Source organism: Myotis myotis, unplaced genomic scaffold, assembly GCF_014108235.1.
Source record: "Myotis myotis isolate mMyoMyo1 unplaced genomic scaffold, mMyoMyo1.p scaffold_m19_p_4, whole genome shotgun sequence".
Classification (NCBI taxonomy): domain Eukaryota; kingdom Metazoa; phylum Chordata; class Mammalia; order Chiroptera; family Vespertilionidae; genus Myotis; species Myotis myotis.
The window spans coordinates 1776726-1792625 of NW_023416346.1; the positions used below are offsets into that span (position 1 = coordinate 1776726).

The 15900-nt window shown below is 48.7% G+C and overlaps 1 protein-coding gene across 2 annotated transcripts; it reads right to left on the reverse strand.

The window, feature by feature from the left end:
• Positions 1 to 1604: 1604 nt before the first annotated feature.
• On the reverse strand, positions 1605 to 15765 carry CUNHXorf38 (chromosome unknown CXorf38 homolog). Of its 2 annotated transcripts, XM_036304436.1 has the most exons (7): positions 13413 to 13712; positions 13106 to 13240; positions 9627 to 9746; positions 7814 to 7963; positions 6899 to 7078; positions 3008 to 3170; positions 1605 to 2642 (listed from the first exon to the last, which is right to left on the reverse strand). In XM_036304436.1, exons 1-6 carry the CDS (start codon positions 13626 to 13628, stop codon positions 3009 to 3011), a joined length of 963 nt encoding a protein of 320 aa, XP_036160329.1. In that variant the 5' UTR covers positions 13629 to 13712; the 3' UTR covers positions 1605 to 2642; position 3008. The 2 variants fall into 2 exon arrangements, with proteins under 2 accessions (XP_036160329.1, XP_036160330.1); XM_036304437.1 differs by lacking the exon at positions 9627 to 9746 and having other exon boundaries at positions 13413 to 15765.
• Positions 15766 to 15900: the final 135 nt, after the last annotated feature.

Below are 15900 nucleotides of genomic sequence, written 5' to 3' on the forward strand. Positions count from 1 at the left end.
ACCACCTCATTGTGTCCCAGGGAGAGACTGAGTGCATGGCATTGTTGGATGAAAACAAGGCACTGCGAGATCAAACAAAGCGTGGGGGAGTGGGGGGTGGGGAGCAGCCACTTCTGGGGCTGCTTCTGACCTTGACAGCTCAGGAACACCCCAAGGCGGAGCTGACCCCCACAAAAACGGAGGCTACGACAGATTATAGGAAATGTGACACATGACTCACAGTTTGAATTCATATGGTTCATGTCTCTTTATTCTGAAATATAAAATTTTAAACAAAAAAAAAATTACAAAAGACACGAGTGTATGTTGTAAAAATTTCACATGGGAGCATACAAAGTAGAAAAGCCCAATTTCTTCGAACCACCCCTCTCAACCCCAATTCCTTTCGCAGAGGTAACAGCCAAAAAGCTTGGGAAAAACACACAGCTTTCCAGAGCTGTTATTTTAAAATACAAATAGTTCTATAGCATTGCTAACATTCTGCTTTTCTACTTAATATGTCTCAGAGTATTCCATAGCACTTCCTCATTCTCTCCTTTTTACTGATTGCATAATACTCTGCAGCATGGCTGTGCTGTGACTTACTTAACCAGCCCCCTCCTGATGGCTGGCTGCCAATTCTGTGACTACCCTTCGGTGCATACTGTTCCCACCGCACAGGTCTGTAGGAGGCCCACAGGGGATGTCCCTGTATACGTCACATTTGCTTTAAGCCTTCTCAGGGAATGTCTTCCTTCGTTTCAATTTCAATGTAATCAAATGCTGTCAGTAGTTTTCGGAACAGTATCTTAATTTACCAGAGCGGACATTAAATCCAGTAAGATGAAAGCTCATAGACACAGGCCATTGTCTGTACCTTTAAAATCCTCACATCTGCATTTATTCAATGCCTGGCACGTGGTTGACATTGATAAATGTTTGTTGAATAGATAAGGAAAAGCTAACTAGATGTGAGAGGTTTGAAAATAAAGTGTAATAACCCCAAAGTCCCTACAGTTGGAAGGGAGGTCTAAAATTGGTTAGTGAATCAAGATTTAATGTGATGCTAAATTTTGTATCTTTTATCTAGAAGCTAGAAAACACCGCAAGGTTTCTTAGTTTGGGGGGAGTTGTAAGATGAATGAAAATTCTTGTTTCTTTACTACTGAAGTCATCTCAAGGAATTCCGTAAAATGAAGGGAGAGAGAAAAAGTAAGATTAAAGACCAAAGAGCATGGTTCGTTCCCAGGTTTTGGTACCACAAAAACAAAACAAAACAAAACAAACCTCTCCCCGCCCCCCCAAAAAAAGAGTAACAAGAAAGATTCAAACAGGAAGTTACAGGCACATCTGCATATATCTAGGTTTTATAAAAGTACATTAAGTGCCTTTTAATGTAAAAATATTTACATTGAATACCCGCCCCCATCTCTACAGATCACATCCATTTTTAAATTTTTTCCTTTTTTAAAAAAGTTTTTTTTGCTTTGTTTGTTAATCTTCACCCAAGGATATTTTGCATTGATTTTTTTTTTTTTTTAAGGGACAGTGGAAAAGAAAGGGAGAGACAGAGAGCAACATCGATGTGAGAGAAACACATCGATTGGTTGCCTCCTGCTGGCGCCCTGACCAGGGCCCAGGCCAGGGAGGAGCCTGCAATCAAGGCACGTGCCCTTGACTAGAATCGAATCCGGACCCATTGGTCTGCAGGCCGATGCTCTATCCATTGAGCAACACCAGCCAGGGCCAGGTCACATCCTGGATGGGCAGCCAAGGAAGCAAGAGCTCAGCTTCACTTGGGCCCCTCCTCCAGGCGGCTGGGACCTGGGCAGCGGGGACTGTGGCAATTCTGTCCCTGAAGGTTCAGAGGCACCATGGCTAGCACCACAGCAGAACAAAGTCCGAAAGGGGAAGACATTTTGGGTAAAAGGAACAGAGGATGAATGAACTCGTGAATCTGTTGAAAAGAAAATGTCGTCTCAGCACTTAGGGTCTCAGTGAGCCAAGGCAGGTCACTCCTCCTAAGTGCCAGCAACTGGGGGCCTTTTCCCAATATTCGTTTGTGATGCTGACCTGGGACCACCCCCCCCTTTGGTCAGTCAAGTCACTGTTCTCCAGCCCTGCCCCGACCAACCCACCTTCTTGTCCTACTGCCTCAGGCTACCAGGTCTGTAACTAATTGGAAATGGCTAGAAAATGGCCTTCTGGGACATTGTTTTTCTTGCCTTCTTCCAGAAAGGAAGGATTTATATCTCAACTCTGACACACAGCTTGCGCCTTGGGCCTCCTCATGAATGAGACTTTCAGGAAGGAGGGGGTGGGGGCAGGACGGGACTGCACTTAGCAGCCAGAGTTTAGGACCAGAAAAGAACATCACCTTTTAAATAGTAACAAAACAAAACAAAACAAAACAAAACAAAACAAAACAAAAGCAAAAACACCGAAGACCCCTGGGTAACAGTTTTGACATAAGAGTACCTAACAACACCACGCTTAGGAGTATAAAGCGATACCCCCACAGGAGAAAGGGAAGTTCAGGGACACAGCATCCCTCTGGGCGGGGAGAGTGCTCTGGGAGTCTCCCCTTTTGCACAGAAAAGGGCGGCTGAGGGCGAAGTCGTGCTGACTTTCAAAGAACAGGTCTGGTTTGGCCCAAGGGCAACCTAAAATAAAAGAAGAGATTGAATTTTATTTGAGGGGAAGGAACTAAAATACTGCACAGTGCGGTTTTCTTATGGAAATGAACAAGTCGCTATGAATGCCACAGCTGAGAGCTGGCACCGTGGGCATCACTCAGGGCTGCAACTTCAGGCACATTCGGCTACACAAGGCTGGCAGGGAGTGTATGCTGATTTCCCTCACACGTGAGAACCCTCAACTGGAAAGAGCACCAAGCCCAGGGTCCCTGCTCTCCAGTGAGGACAGGGAAACCTGAGACGGTGTGTGTCCACTGTGGCCCGACTTAGAGAACTGACATCAAAGAGGCGAGGTTGTTCTGTGCTTATTTAACATCAGGTCCTAAGCTCACCTCAGACCTCCCCTGCGGCGGCCTGTACCCCAGGCTCCTTTGAATCCAGTGTTTGATGCTGTGGACACAGGCTGGCCAGCTTCTGCAGATCCTCTGAAAGACTGCTCCTAAGATCCTCATTGCTTCTTAGAAATTCTCTTACCGCTTCCAGGCGATTTAAGATCTGCAGAAAGAAACCACACAATGGACAATCAGAGAATCTGATGGGCTCAGGATTCAAGTGAAAAGTCCCAGCTCCAAGTCGGGCTCCTGCTCATGTGTTCACCGAGAGACAGAAACCTTGGCTACAGCCACCTGCCCACGGACAAACCAAACCAAGCCAAACCCTTTAAAACAAAGCATCCTGTACCCAAACGAAATAAAACTCAGGCTAGCTGGCCACTGTGCTTGTGAGCAAGGTGAGAGTGACTTGTACTTTGGGGTATGATGAAGTTTTGTTGTTGTTAATCCCCATTGGAGGATATTCTTCCATTGATTTTTAGTGAGAGTGGAAGAGAGAGGGAAAGAGAGAGAAACATTGATGTGTGAGAGACACACCGATTGGTTGCCTCCTGCACGAGCCCTGACCAGGGTGCAGGCCGGGGAGAAGCCTGCAACCAAAGTATGTGCTCTTGATCGGAATCGAACCCGGGACCCTTCGGTCTGCAGGCTGACGATCTATCCACTGAGCCAAACCAGCCAGGGCTGATGAAGTTTTTTATTTTTTTAAATATTTTTTAATTGATTTTTTTACAGAGAGGAATAGAGAGTTAGAAACATCGATGAGGTGGGAACTGGGAGGAGGGGAGTTATGGGGGGAAAAAAGAGGAACAAATGTAATAATCTGAACAATAAAGATTTAATTAAAAAAAAAAAAAGAAACATCGATGAGAGAGAAAAATTGATCAGCTGCCTCCTGCACACCCCCTACTGGGGATGTGCCTGCAACCAAGGTACATGCCTTGACCGGAATCGAACCTGGGACCCTTTAGTCCGCAGGCCGACGCTCTATCCACTGAGCCAAACCGGTCAGGGCTGATGAAGTTTTTTAAATGGGGAACTCCAACCTCAAGCTAAGTCAGGGAGATCTAACTCTAATGAAGGAACGTGGTGGAGTGCCCTACCCCTAGCAGGAAGGTGGTCCTTAAAGTTTAGGGTGCACATGATTGATTCCCATGCAGGTCTGGGGGGGGGGGGGACTCAGCAAGCACCCAGGTGACTGTGATGCCAGCGAATAAAACAGCCAGAGACGCGGGATCATGTCCCGGGACGGAAGGGAGGGAAGACGGGCTGTGGCTTGTCGCCCAGATGCACAGCGGGCAGGGAGGGCCGGGGAGGTTAGGAAGCACGTGGAGCTGTTTATGACCCGGCTGGAAACAAGCCCGCAGCTCCTGAAGGACACCTGGGCTTTAGAGAATCAATCTGGAAACCATAAACACGGAAAATGAAGATCACACCAGTTCCCCTTCCCCAGCACACACAGCACGCCGCAGGCCCCCCCCCCCCCGCCCCCTCCCGCAGAGCCGGGCACACGCTGGCCAGGTCTGTGCGCCACACACGCTCCACGGAGCGGGGCCCTCGCCGGGGTTGTTGAGATCAGTGATGAATTTCGAGAACATGCAAGTCCTGCCCCTGTTTTCTTAGCCACTTACTGCGCTCAATGTTCTTCAGCTGCATTTTAAACTCCCAGGTCTGAACAGAGCAGGGGGGGGCAGCGGGGCCAGGCGAGGGGCGCTGGGGTGGCAGCCGGCCCTTGGTGGCCACACGCCACACCTGTCCCCAGGGAGCTGGCCGGCTGCCACCCCGCGGCTCTGACGCAGAGCGCAACTGACAAGCACGGTCACGCACACACAGCGTATTCCGGGGGCCCCTTGATAACGTTATATATCATTTCGGCGTGACGATCAAACAGGAAAGAACGGACATGACGAGGTCTCTGCCATGAGCTCCATGAGGCATTCTGGGAACCGTCACCCTAAATTACCACCATGAGCCATGCTTCCTCAGCTTGGCTTTCCACCGACCCCCACTCTCTTACCGAATCCCAGAAACAGGTCTTGTTAAATACTGACAGAAAAAGTCCTGTGCTCATAATATAATCACCGTATTCCTTCATTCCTGGATGCATGTGTTGCTGTTTTTTCATATTTTAACATCTCAAATGAGAATGCATCTTACCACTGAGTGTCTTACAATAAATTGGCAGCATTTTTTTTTTCTGTCTTAGAAGTAACGGAATCCATGTTGTGTCTTACAATGGATGGCATCTTAGAGCCACCGAAATGGGGGCTATCGCATCATCTGCCTTTGGAGGCTGACCCTGGAGAACACGGATAACCATATCTGGGACCGAACGGCCAAACAAGGTCAAGTTCCACACATCGTGGAAAGCCAACCTTCAACTTCTTAGAGATAACATGCCAATCAATCTGAATTTACATTTTGATCAATGGAAACAGCAAGAGAAATGCCATGGTCTACTGAACAAAAGCATGCGAAATGAGAACTTATCAACCCTATCTAGAGACTTGGGACCCAGAGAACAAGCCAATTAACCCCAATTTGCTCCTGGAAAACAGAGATAATGAGGGTTCGAAATGTCCAGTCGCCAGCTCTGCAGTGATACAAGATGCAGTGAGGCATGAGAGGCACAGGCCCAGAGCGAGGGCACCCATGCCAGCCTGCAGACCCAGCCGGCAGCCTTCTGTCCCACAGAGCCCGCTCCTTGGGGCTGCTGCCTCGCGTGCGAAGCAGGGGCTGTGATAAAGTGATGGCAGGTTCCCTTCCAGTGCGCAGCTCACACGGACTCCTGGCTTGAGTGTGGTGCTGCTGGTGTGTTTTGCTCTTTGTTACACAAACGGGAAAGAACTGCAGCTCCCTCAAGAGGGAAGAGGGGACTCGGGACGACTCCGGGGCCATGATCCCGAGCCCCTGGTGGCCTTCTGGAAGCAGCAGCAGGAAGGGAAGTGGGGCTGGCTCTATGCATTTTAAAATAAAGCAAGATGAAGCCCATGGACTGAGAACACAGAAGACTTAACAGTCGTATTCATCACTTTACATACCTATGGTGTGCCAGGGAGGGCACGCTCTCTCTCCCTACAATCAATAAACAGATCCTCAGGTGAGGATTTAAAACAAACAAACAAACACCTGTCGGCTCCAACCCCTGGGTGAAGCACAGAAAATCTTTCAAAATATGGCTTCAACCTACCTGACCACCTCACATCTGATCATGCCTCCTCCTTGTCACTGTCCAGGCCCAAGCTATTCTTTCTTTTTAAAAAATATTGATTTCAGAGAGAGGAAGGGAGAGGAAGAGAAACATCCATGATGAGAGAGAATGATGGATCGGCTGCCACCTGCATGCCCCCTACGGGGGATCAAGCCCACAACGTGGGCACATGCCCTGACTGGCAATTGAACTGTGACCTCCTGGTTCATAGGTCGACACTCAGCAACTGAGCCATGCCGGCCGGGCCCAAGCTGCTTTCATGCCTTGACAGGTGCTGTTCCTTCTGCCGAGAACGCCCTTCTTCTCTTGCCCATTTGTCAAACTCTGAGCTGATTCTGTTAGTCCCAGCTCAACAGCACCTTCTCAGCAAAGCCCTTTTTCCACAACCCCACCCCCACTTGTAGACTCTCTAGAGCCGCGGTTCAGAGTTCTGTGGCAGCCTTACCATGTGGTTCCACTCTATGGCACATATCAGGCACTGACATGTGTGCTGACGAAGCGAAAAGAACTGTTTAAAGGTAATATTCATCTATGCCAAAAGGAGATTCATTTCTGGAAATTACTTGTCTTATAAATCAGAAACACGGCTGGGAATACCTTACGAGGAGCTACTCTTCCTCCCTGGTGTCTCTGTTTTGTTCACTCACACAGAGGATATAGTAATTTTTATTTTTGTTTACCTCTTCTGGCAGCACCTCTTGCTCTTTTGCTTGAAGATAAATCTCTTGAAGTTTTTCCTTTAGAAATTCCGTTTCGATTTCATGGACTTGGCTCTCACTCAGGTAAATGCCTGTTTCATATTCACACCCATCTGGATGATCTTCCTCGGGGATGAGGACAGCCCAGTCAGATGTCAACAGCTGTTGGAATGCCGAACAAACATATGAACTGATTGCATGAAAAAGAAGTTCCACTGGGTGACTGGAAGCATTTATAATGAATTATCACTGACTGGACCCATTTTAATAACATCCTGTGACCACAGAAAAGCTTCCTAGCCCAGTACAATTCTAGATTTCATATCAACATGTTTTGCCCTGTTGACACGCTAAAATTTCACTTAAACCTAATAAACTTCAAATTCTAAATGAGTGACTGTCGCTACTTTTCCCCCTTAGTTCTTTAAAAAAAATTTTTTTTATTGATTTCAGAGAGGAAGGGAGAGGGAGAAATGTAAACATTGATTGGCTGCCTCCTGAACACCCCCTACTGGGGATCAAGCTCACAACCCGGGCATGTGCCCTTGACTGAAATCAAACCCGGGACCCTTCAGTCCACAGGCCGACGCCTTATCCACTGGGCCAAACCAGCTAGGGCTCCCCTTAGTTCTTTTTTTTTTAAAAAAAATATATTTATTGATTTTTTACAGAGAGGGAGAGGGATAGAGAGTTAGAAACATCGATGAGAGAGAAGCATTAATCAGCTGCCTCCTGGACACCCCTTACTGGGAATGAGCCTGCAACTAAGGTACATGCCCTTGACTGGAATCAAACCTGGGACCCTTCAGTCCCCAGGCCGACGCTCCATCCACTGAGCCACACCAGCTAGGGCCCCCCTTAGTTCTTTATGCCAAAAGTGTTCAACCTAATCTTTACCTCTTCTATTCTGGAGTATGCCTCCACAATCTCTGGGACATTATGGAATTCATTCAGAAAATTTTGGATCTTCATCTGGAAATCTCGAAGCCACATAGAAGATACCTTCATCTCTGAAGAGTGCATGATATCGTTACGACACTTAATCACCTACAGAAAGACAGAAAAAGGTAAAAGGCTTCAAAGTCAAACAGTGGGGTAAACTGACATTTCTGTAGCTTCAAAGAAAGTTGCAGCCCGGCCAGAGTGGCTCAGTGGTTGAGCGTCCACCTATGAACCAGGAGGTCACGGTTCCATTCCCAGTCAGGGCACATGCCCGGGTTGTGGGTTCGATCCCCAGTGTGTGGCATGCAGGAGGCAGCCGACCCATGGTTCTCTCTCTCCCTTTCCCTCCCTCTCTCTGAAATCAATAAAAAGAACAAAACATATTAAAAAAAAAAAAAGTTGCAGAAAGGCTTTTTGTTATGTTCAACCCCCTGCCACTTGAGTAATAAATTCATTAGGGAAAGAAATACAAACAAGCTTACAACTACCCTTAGTCCTTGAAATCTTGTGACTGGCTGGGCTGTCTCTTACCACCCTCCACATCCCTTAGCTGAAAACCACCCGCCAAAGAGCAAGAGTATTGGCTAGCGGCTCTGCGCACACCCAAGGCTAAAGCAGAAAATGCAAAAAGCCTTTAACTATCGCTGGAACCCCAGGAAGCTGGGCCAAGGGAGCTTTTTGTTGCAGAAACCATGATGAAAGACCACCTTTAGCTTGTGTTTTAAGACAGATGGTGCTGTGTAATCATATGTTCATTAATGCACGGCAAGTCTTCCACATCTTTGTTAAGAGAGAGCACAGGGGTCAACTTCGCACTGCGATCGTTTTTGTCTCTACTGATGTCATAGAGGCTTCTCAGTCCTTTTAGCTGCTGGCAACCTAGCAGAATATACATGCATTTTCTCTACATGTTATAAATACTCCATTCAAATGTACTCTCTTCAATGCCCCTCAGAGCAATAACTGTGTAGAGCTGTTCTCTGGTGAAAGAGAGAATTCTGTCTAAATCTCCAAGGAGATCTGACATAGTGATCTATTCTGGCCTTTATTCAGTAGTGTTCCTATTTTCTCCAGTTCTATGTAACTTGGTCTTGTCAATTACATTTTTAAAAGTTTTTTAAAAATACTTTTACTGATTTCAGAGAGGAAGGAAGAGGGAGAGACAGACAGACACATCCATAATGAGAGAGAATCATGGATCAACTGTGTCCTGCACACCCCACAGAGGGGATGGAGCCCGCAACCGGGGCATGTGCCCTGACCGGGAATCGAACAGTGACCTCCTGGTTCAAAGGTCAACACTCAACCACTGAGCCACACTGGCCGGGCTTGCCAATGAAATTTAGAAGGGCAGGACTCAAATGCTGTCATACCATGAACAGAATGATGCATTGCTCTGCACATAGTTTTTAACACTATAGATAGCTTTGCTTCTGTTGGCGGTAGAACACAGAAGAGAAATGTGAGAAAGGTACAACAGCGAGTTGCCAGGAAGCGTTCGTTAGGAAGAACAGGAGGCCAGTCTCCTGACTGCATTTGCACAGGAGATCCTGGACGTCACAGAAGGTGACGCATGTGAGCCCCACGAGCCTGCTGAGCGGTGCCAGCTCTGACGCCAAGTCTAGGTTTCTGTGCACATCGGTGTTTGGGGAGGGGCTGTGGGCTGCGCCTGCGCGCTGCTTCAACATCACCGGGTGTTTCTCAGCGGGCTCCACACGACATACGTGACTGACTCCCACTGTAGGGACCGCAGTCGGACAGCTCTTACCTCTGTGACTTTCTTTCGATCAACCATGAAGTGATCGCAGGAGTTGATGAGGTTTAAAAGAGCCACGGCATCACATTCCTCGGGTCCCGCTTTGTCTGCCAGTCCGCGGGGCATGAAGGCCTGTGGGAGGGAGGGGCGAGGGGCGCCTGAGTTTCCTCCAAGCCCGTGAGCTACTGGGGCCAATGTCACGTGTCTGTTTCCCGAGTTGACTGCAATTCTCTCATGTACCTCGAAGTGCGTTGCAAGAATTAAACGAGTTAATGCGAGTAAAGCACTTGCTTGGCGCCTGGCACGTGCCAATAAACAGGCCTTAAACGCGGGCGATTACCCTGCTGACGGTGCGGGCGAGTCGGGCCTGCAGAGTTCCAGATGGGGCTCCGGGGCTGCAGGCACTAGATGACAGCAGAAGGGCCTGTTCTAGCAGGATCTTGCCTTTTACAGCATTTTCTGGCACACCCCCCCCCCCCCCAATGGTGCTATAGCAAGGCTGGGGCACATTTCTGGCCTGAAATCTTGCCAAATTTACATCTGAAGGCAACAACTTTACCAAGCTCAGCAGCTCAGGAGCACATGCTGCCAAGGAACTGGAAAAGATGACACATGAGAAACTGCGTGCGATGAGAACTCTAAATAAAGAGTTCCCTGGAAAACAAACACATTTCAGTAGGCAAGCTACAGCACTGCCTCCTACAGGGCTGCCGGGGGGGGGGGGATCAGGGCCGTGTTCCTGACGGCGAGGATGCTACACCTGAGCCTCATGTCATTAAGAAAAAAAGCCGTCTACCCCAAACGGCCCCTGTCACAAGGTACGGTGGCCAGTACCATCCCCGTCTTTCTATATCTGCACAGCCACCGACACGCCAGCCTCTGAAAGAAGCCTGTTCCGGATGCTACACAGGCTAACAGAGAAACCAGCTAGAGCAGCACAAGCGAATTCCAAGAAAAGGAAGGAGAAACTCTGCTTGTCACTCCAGCTACTGCAGAGGAAAAGAGCAAGTCAGAGGAGCCTTAGCTGCCTCAAGACCAGGTATGGCTTTCTTTCCCACGACAAGGCATGTTCTGGCTGGCATTTTCTCGCCCGTGTGAACCCGTCTCTTGCACAATGGTGTTTTATTCTAGTGATTATTCCTTTTCTCTAGAAACAGAAGCCGACAGGGGGGTTCTACTGCCTCTGAAAGCCGTTTCTTAAAACTATGTCGCATGCCATGTGCTCCATGTGTCAGACGCAGCTCTGTGAAGCACGCCTATTGCCTCTCACTGCTGCCTGCTGTGTCTGCACTGAGGAGGGGGAGGGGGAGGTGAGGGTGGAGAAATGAACAAGGGCCAGACCACGCTGGGCCTTCCTGGCTCTGGAAAGGAGTCTGACATGCATTCCAAGGGCATCAGAAAGCCACCCACGGGCTTTAGGCAAGGGAATAAAAAGGGGAGGGCGAGAGTGTGACGCAGAGATGGAGAGAAGGAGGATTTCATAACGACTGTGCAGGTACAAAGAGGGTAGTGAGAGTTCGGGAAGAGAGGAAGCAAGAATGATTGGAGCCCTGGCCAGTGTGGCTCAGTTGGCTGGAGCATCATCCCATATAATGAAGGGCTGCAGGTTCAACCTGTGGTCAGGGCATGTACAGAAGGCAACCAATCGATGTTCTCTGTGACATCGATGTTTCTCTCTCCCCCTCCTCCCCCCCCCCAAAAACTGGTGACCTCTTGGCTCATGTGTTGATGTTCAACCACTAAGCCACCCCAGTCCACCAAGATTTCCTTTTTCTAACTGTCAAATAAGATTCCATTGTACACATACATACACACCATCTTCTTTATTCATTCATCTATTGATAGACACCTCAGCTGCTTCTCTCTCTCTTTTTAAAATATATTTTATTGATTTTTTACAGAGAGGAAGGAGAAGGATATTTAGAAACATCAATGAGAGAGAAACGTCCATTGATCAGCTGCCTCTTGCACACCCCCTACTGGGGATGTGCCCGCAACCAAGGTACATGCCCTTGACCGGAATCGAACCTGGGACCCTTCAGTCTGCAGGCTGACGCTTTATCCACTGAGCCAAACCGGTTAGGGCTCAGCTGCTTCTCTATCTTGGCTGTTACTAGTAATGCTGGAATGAACCTAGGAGTGTATATATCTTTTTGAATTAGTGCTTCTGTTTTCTTCTTGCCATTTGTGACAACATGGACGGACCTAGAGGGTATTATGCTAAGTGAAATAAATTAGAGAAAGACAAATACCATATGATCTCACTTACATGTTGCATCTAGAAAAACAAATGAACAAACAAAACAAAATAGAAAGACTCATATAAAGAACAAGCTGATGGTTGCCAAAAGGGGTGGGGGGTGGGAAGTGAGGGAAAACAAATAAATCAGTAAACAGTGCTCATTAAAAAAAAAGAAAAGAAAAACGGAAAGTGAAACCAGTCAGCTCCCTGGGAGACTGTTCCTCTCAGAAGAAGCAGACGATGGTGCCATCAGGGCTGGAGCTGGGCCAGGCCAGGTCAGAGAAGGAGAAAAAAGGAAGAGGGGGTTAGAAAGAGTATGAACTAGAAGGTCTGTAGGTGACAGCAACGCCAAGTGGCATAAACAGGTGGCCTGTGCTTCCAGAGAATTCTGAGGGTATAAAAGCAGCAGCAGAGAACAAATGGGTGAGGGACTGTCACAGTAAAAGATGGAGTTTTAAGGTGTTTTCTTGTCTAGGTAAACGGAGAAGTTGGCTTAGAAAAAAATGGGGCAGAGGGTGCAGGTTTGGGGGTTTACTGGACCATGACAGCCAACAGGCTGGGGTGCTGATACAGTTCAAGTTCATTTTTGGGGTTAGGGAACAGAGGCTGGCCCCGCGGCACTTCACCGCAGCTTGAGCGGGGACTGATTTCTACGTCCCAGGCACCGAGCCTGTGCCCGCTGCTCGCTGGCAAGGAGGCTGCCTGCGCCTCCCCACACCCTCCACGGCTTCTGGCAAACATCAAAAAGGCAACAACAACAAAAATTCCCCACTTGGCCCAATTAGTACGTCAAACTGCCAAAATCTAAAAACAAGTCTCATGGAATCCTTCCATCTGGCTGCCTCCCCCAGCTCCGAAGTTTCATTCCCTAGACGGGCACTGAAAGTCCTTCATGGGGTGGCCTTCTCTTGCCTTCGCTCACTTGGCCGTCCTCATGGTACCCGAGAACCAAGATGAGTATCTGAGCCGCTTCCCTCAAAACCGCATGTCATGTTGCCCCCTCGGCGCCTGTGCCCGTGACCCTCGCTCTGCACCCTGTCCCAGCATCTCCCGTGCGGATCCTTCCTCCAGCTTCGCCAGCAGGAGTAGCGAACTCACGCCTCCAGGAAGCAGACGGGCAGCAGGAAGCCTCTGCTTCCCTAAGCGGGGTTGGGTCCGACAGCACAGCCCGGGGCCGCCCAGACACCAGCCCTGAGGTTACCCGCGGTGTCACCCCTCCCACCCGACCCGATCGCCCGCAGGTGCTTACCTTGGCCACCTCCCAGGCGTCCGCGGGCCAGCGGCCCGGCCGGCAGTTGCCCCAGTGGACGTCCCCGTTTCGGTTGGTGTGATGCTTCAGAATCTCCCGTTTCCACTCGGCGCACACCCGACACTGAGGCTGAAACTACAGGGGGCGGCGGGGAGGGAGAGGCATTTGGGCATCTGAGCCCCGCACCAGGGAGGGCACGCGACACTGAATTCGGAACGGGGGGGGCGGGGGGGAAGGGGGGCCGCGGGGCGGGCAAGGGGATGGGGTGGGGAAGCGCAGCGGTCAAGGCCCCGGGCCGGATGCTCACCTGGCGGGCGCGCGGGCTGCACCTGGAGCCGCCGCGGCAGGTGGCGCCCGGGCCCAGGCCGGGGGCGCAGGCGAGCAGGCCGCGGTGGAAGGCCAGCATCTCCCGGCCCACGAAGCCCTGCAGGCAGCGGCGCAGCAGCAGCAGGCAGTGGCCCGCCTTCACCCAGTTCTTGTACTCGGCGCAGTTGAGGCGGACGGCCAACTCAGACAGCACCATCGCCCGCTCCTGCCCCGGAGGCCACGGGGCGGGGCGGGCGGCAGTGCGCAGGCGCGGAATCCTAGACAGCCGGAAGCGGCGCGGCGAGGTGGGCGTGGCCCCGCCAGTAGCCGCCCCCACGTGCAGGGCGCGTCAGCATGACGCGCGGCGCCACGCCCCCGGGGCGGGGCGTCCCGGCTCCCAGGACAAGTCGGCCGCACCCTCTTAAAGAACCCCACACTTTGTCTCTACCTGGAACTCTGTTCCCCCAAACTGAGACATGCCAGCCCGAATTCTCCCTCCTCTCCGATGTCCGTGCTCCTTCCTGTTTCCTTGTAGGGATGGGATGCAGAAGGCGCTAAAGACACACTTCTTGACTTAAATGTTCCTGGCATTACACAACTCTACTAAGCTTACTTACCTGGTTCCTAAGCCCACAGACTGGATATAGCAAATCGGGGAATTAGTGAAATGTGACTGCGGGAGCCTGCACGGCGCACCTATTACCTGTTTGCGGTGTGCCAAGGTGACACCTTTGGGCCATCAAGGAGAGGCAAAGTGGACACATCACCTGGATTTTGGAGGGTGGATTCTGGCAGGCTGCACCCTCTAAGCCAGATCTTCTTTGGCGCTTAGAGGATTATTTTGTACTCTTGATTATGTGCTAATTAGTGCTCCTCCCATAAGGGAGTCTGAGTTAAGTTCCAAATAAGGGTGCCACGAGGGTCAGAAGGCAATGAATTGTCAGCTCTGAATGACAAGAGGTGATCTCAGCTGTAGTTAGGTTTCCTGAGCTTCTTGAGTGTGAAAAGCATGTTAAAATTGTGTGCAGTCAAAAGGCTCTGAGGGGCGAGTCTAAACCTTGAAGCCTGCCCCTGACTTCCTATTTCACAGAAATAGATCTGGACTCAAGTTGTCTCTACTTAGCTGCTTGATCTTAAGCAGTCGTAAATTTGATCTCAGCAAGTTACATTTCTCTAGGCTTCAGTTTACTCATCTGTCAAAGGAAGATATTAATACCTACCCCATTTGGATTGTTGTGAGGATTAAATACACACTGACATACTTAGAATGGTGTCTGGCAATAGTAAGCTCTCAGTAAATATTAGCTATTATATTAACCCAAATGTGCTCTTTCCTCAATCAGTCATATTCTTGAGCAAGGTATTTTAACAAATCACAGCTTTGGAAGTGGCCGCCATTTACAGAAAATTGTGAGATCGTGGCCTCCTGGAGTTGTGTAGCACAATGCTGGCTGGCCTCTGCTCATTTTTTCTTAACCTCAAAGCTATCCTAAATAAATTTCAAATCATTCCCCTAAGACACACTGTCCATTCCCATCAAACCAAATGAAAACGAAAACTTCCCAAGAAACAATGAAATACACATTATTTTCTCTTTTTGTCCCTATAAGTTTTCTTAAGATTTTCGGTACATTAATTTCCTATCAAGAACACTTGGGTAGCCCAGCTGGCGCGGCTCAGTGGCTGAGCGTGGTCCCATGCACCAAGAAATCACCAGTTCCATTCCTGGATAGGACACACGCCCAGGTTGGGGGCTTGATCTCCAAATCTGGGCAAGCAGGAGGTAGCCAACTGATGTTTCCCTCTCATCAATTTCTATCTCTTTCTCCTTTTCCCTTTCTCTCTCTTAAAACAAAACAGAACACTTGGGTAATAAATATTAAACAAAAGGTATTCCTTTGGGGGAAAATCATGAAAAAACTTTTTACTATGAAATTGGATCTGAATTTAGAGTAGTAAAATTATGCTTCTTGTAGTTATAAAATTAATCCCAATCCAAAGAACGACTAACAAACTATTAGTATCCTGTGGACAGGTTACTGTGTAAACTGCAACAAAGTAAAGTTATTAGTGGTATTCAAACTCACAATATATTTTAGTTTACACCTATACTTAACTCACTCAGAGTTAATTTCAAATATAAGGTTCATCCCATTAATAACGATATGTTCTGTTGAAGTTTTCACTTTTTTCCTAATTCTGAAAGTACTTCTATACATTCTGAAGTGGCATTTCAGTAGATACACAAAAGGTGGCAAATCAGAACCAATTTCTTCTTTCAAGGTTAAACTAATACTAAAACATGCTACTATCCAAACATCTTCATGAAAATTAACTACTGAGAGTTGGTAGTTCTCTGAAACTTGTGTAAATTTTATTTATTACTAAAATTGAAAACATCTTAAAGTTAAGACCCAAACCCTCTAGAAAAAATCTCTAAGGGCATCCATTCCGTTTGGTTGAAACTAGGTAACAAAAGAGGCAAAAGA

Excerpts from the sequence above, each read along its gene's own strand:
- CUNHXorf38 (XM_036304436.1), bottom strand. The coding sequence starts at position 13,628 with ATGGTGCTGTCTGAGTTGGCCGTCCGCCTCAACTGCGCCGAGTACAAG. Across the intron at positions 7,964-9,626 it reads ATCGAAAGAAAGTCACAGAG|GTGATTAAGTGTCGTAACGA; the intron begins GTAAGAGCTGTC and ends GTCTTTCTGTAG. Across the intron at positions 3,171-6,898 it reads AAGAGGTGCTGCCAGAAGAG|ATCTTAAATCGCCTGGAAGC; the intron begins GTAAACAAAAAT and ends TTCTTTCTGCAG.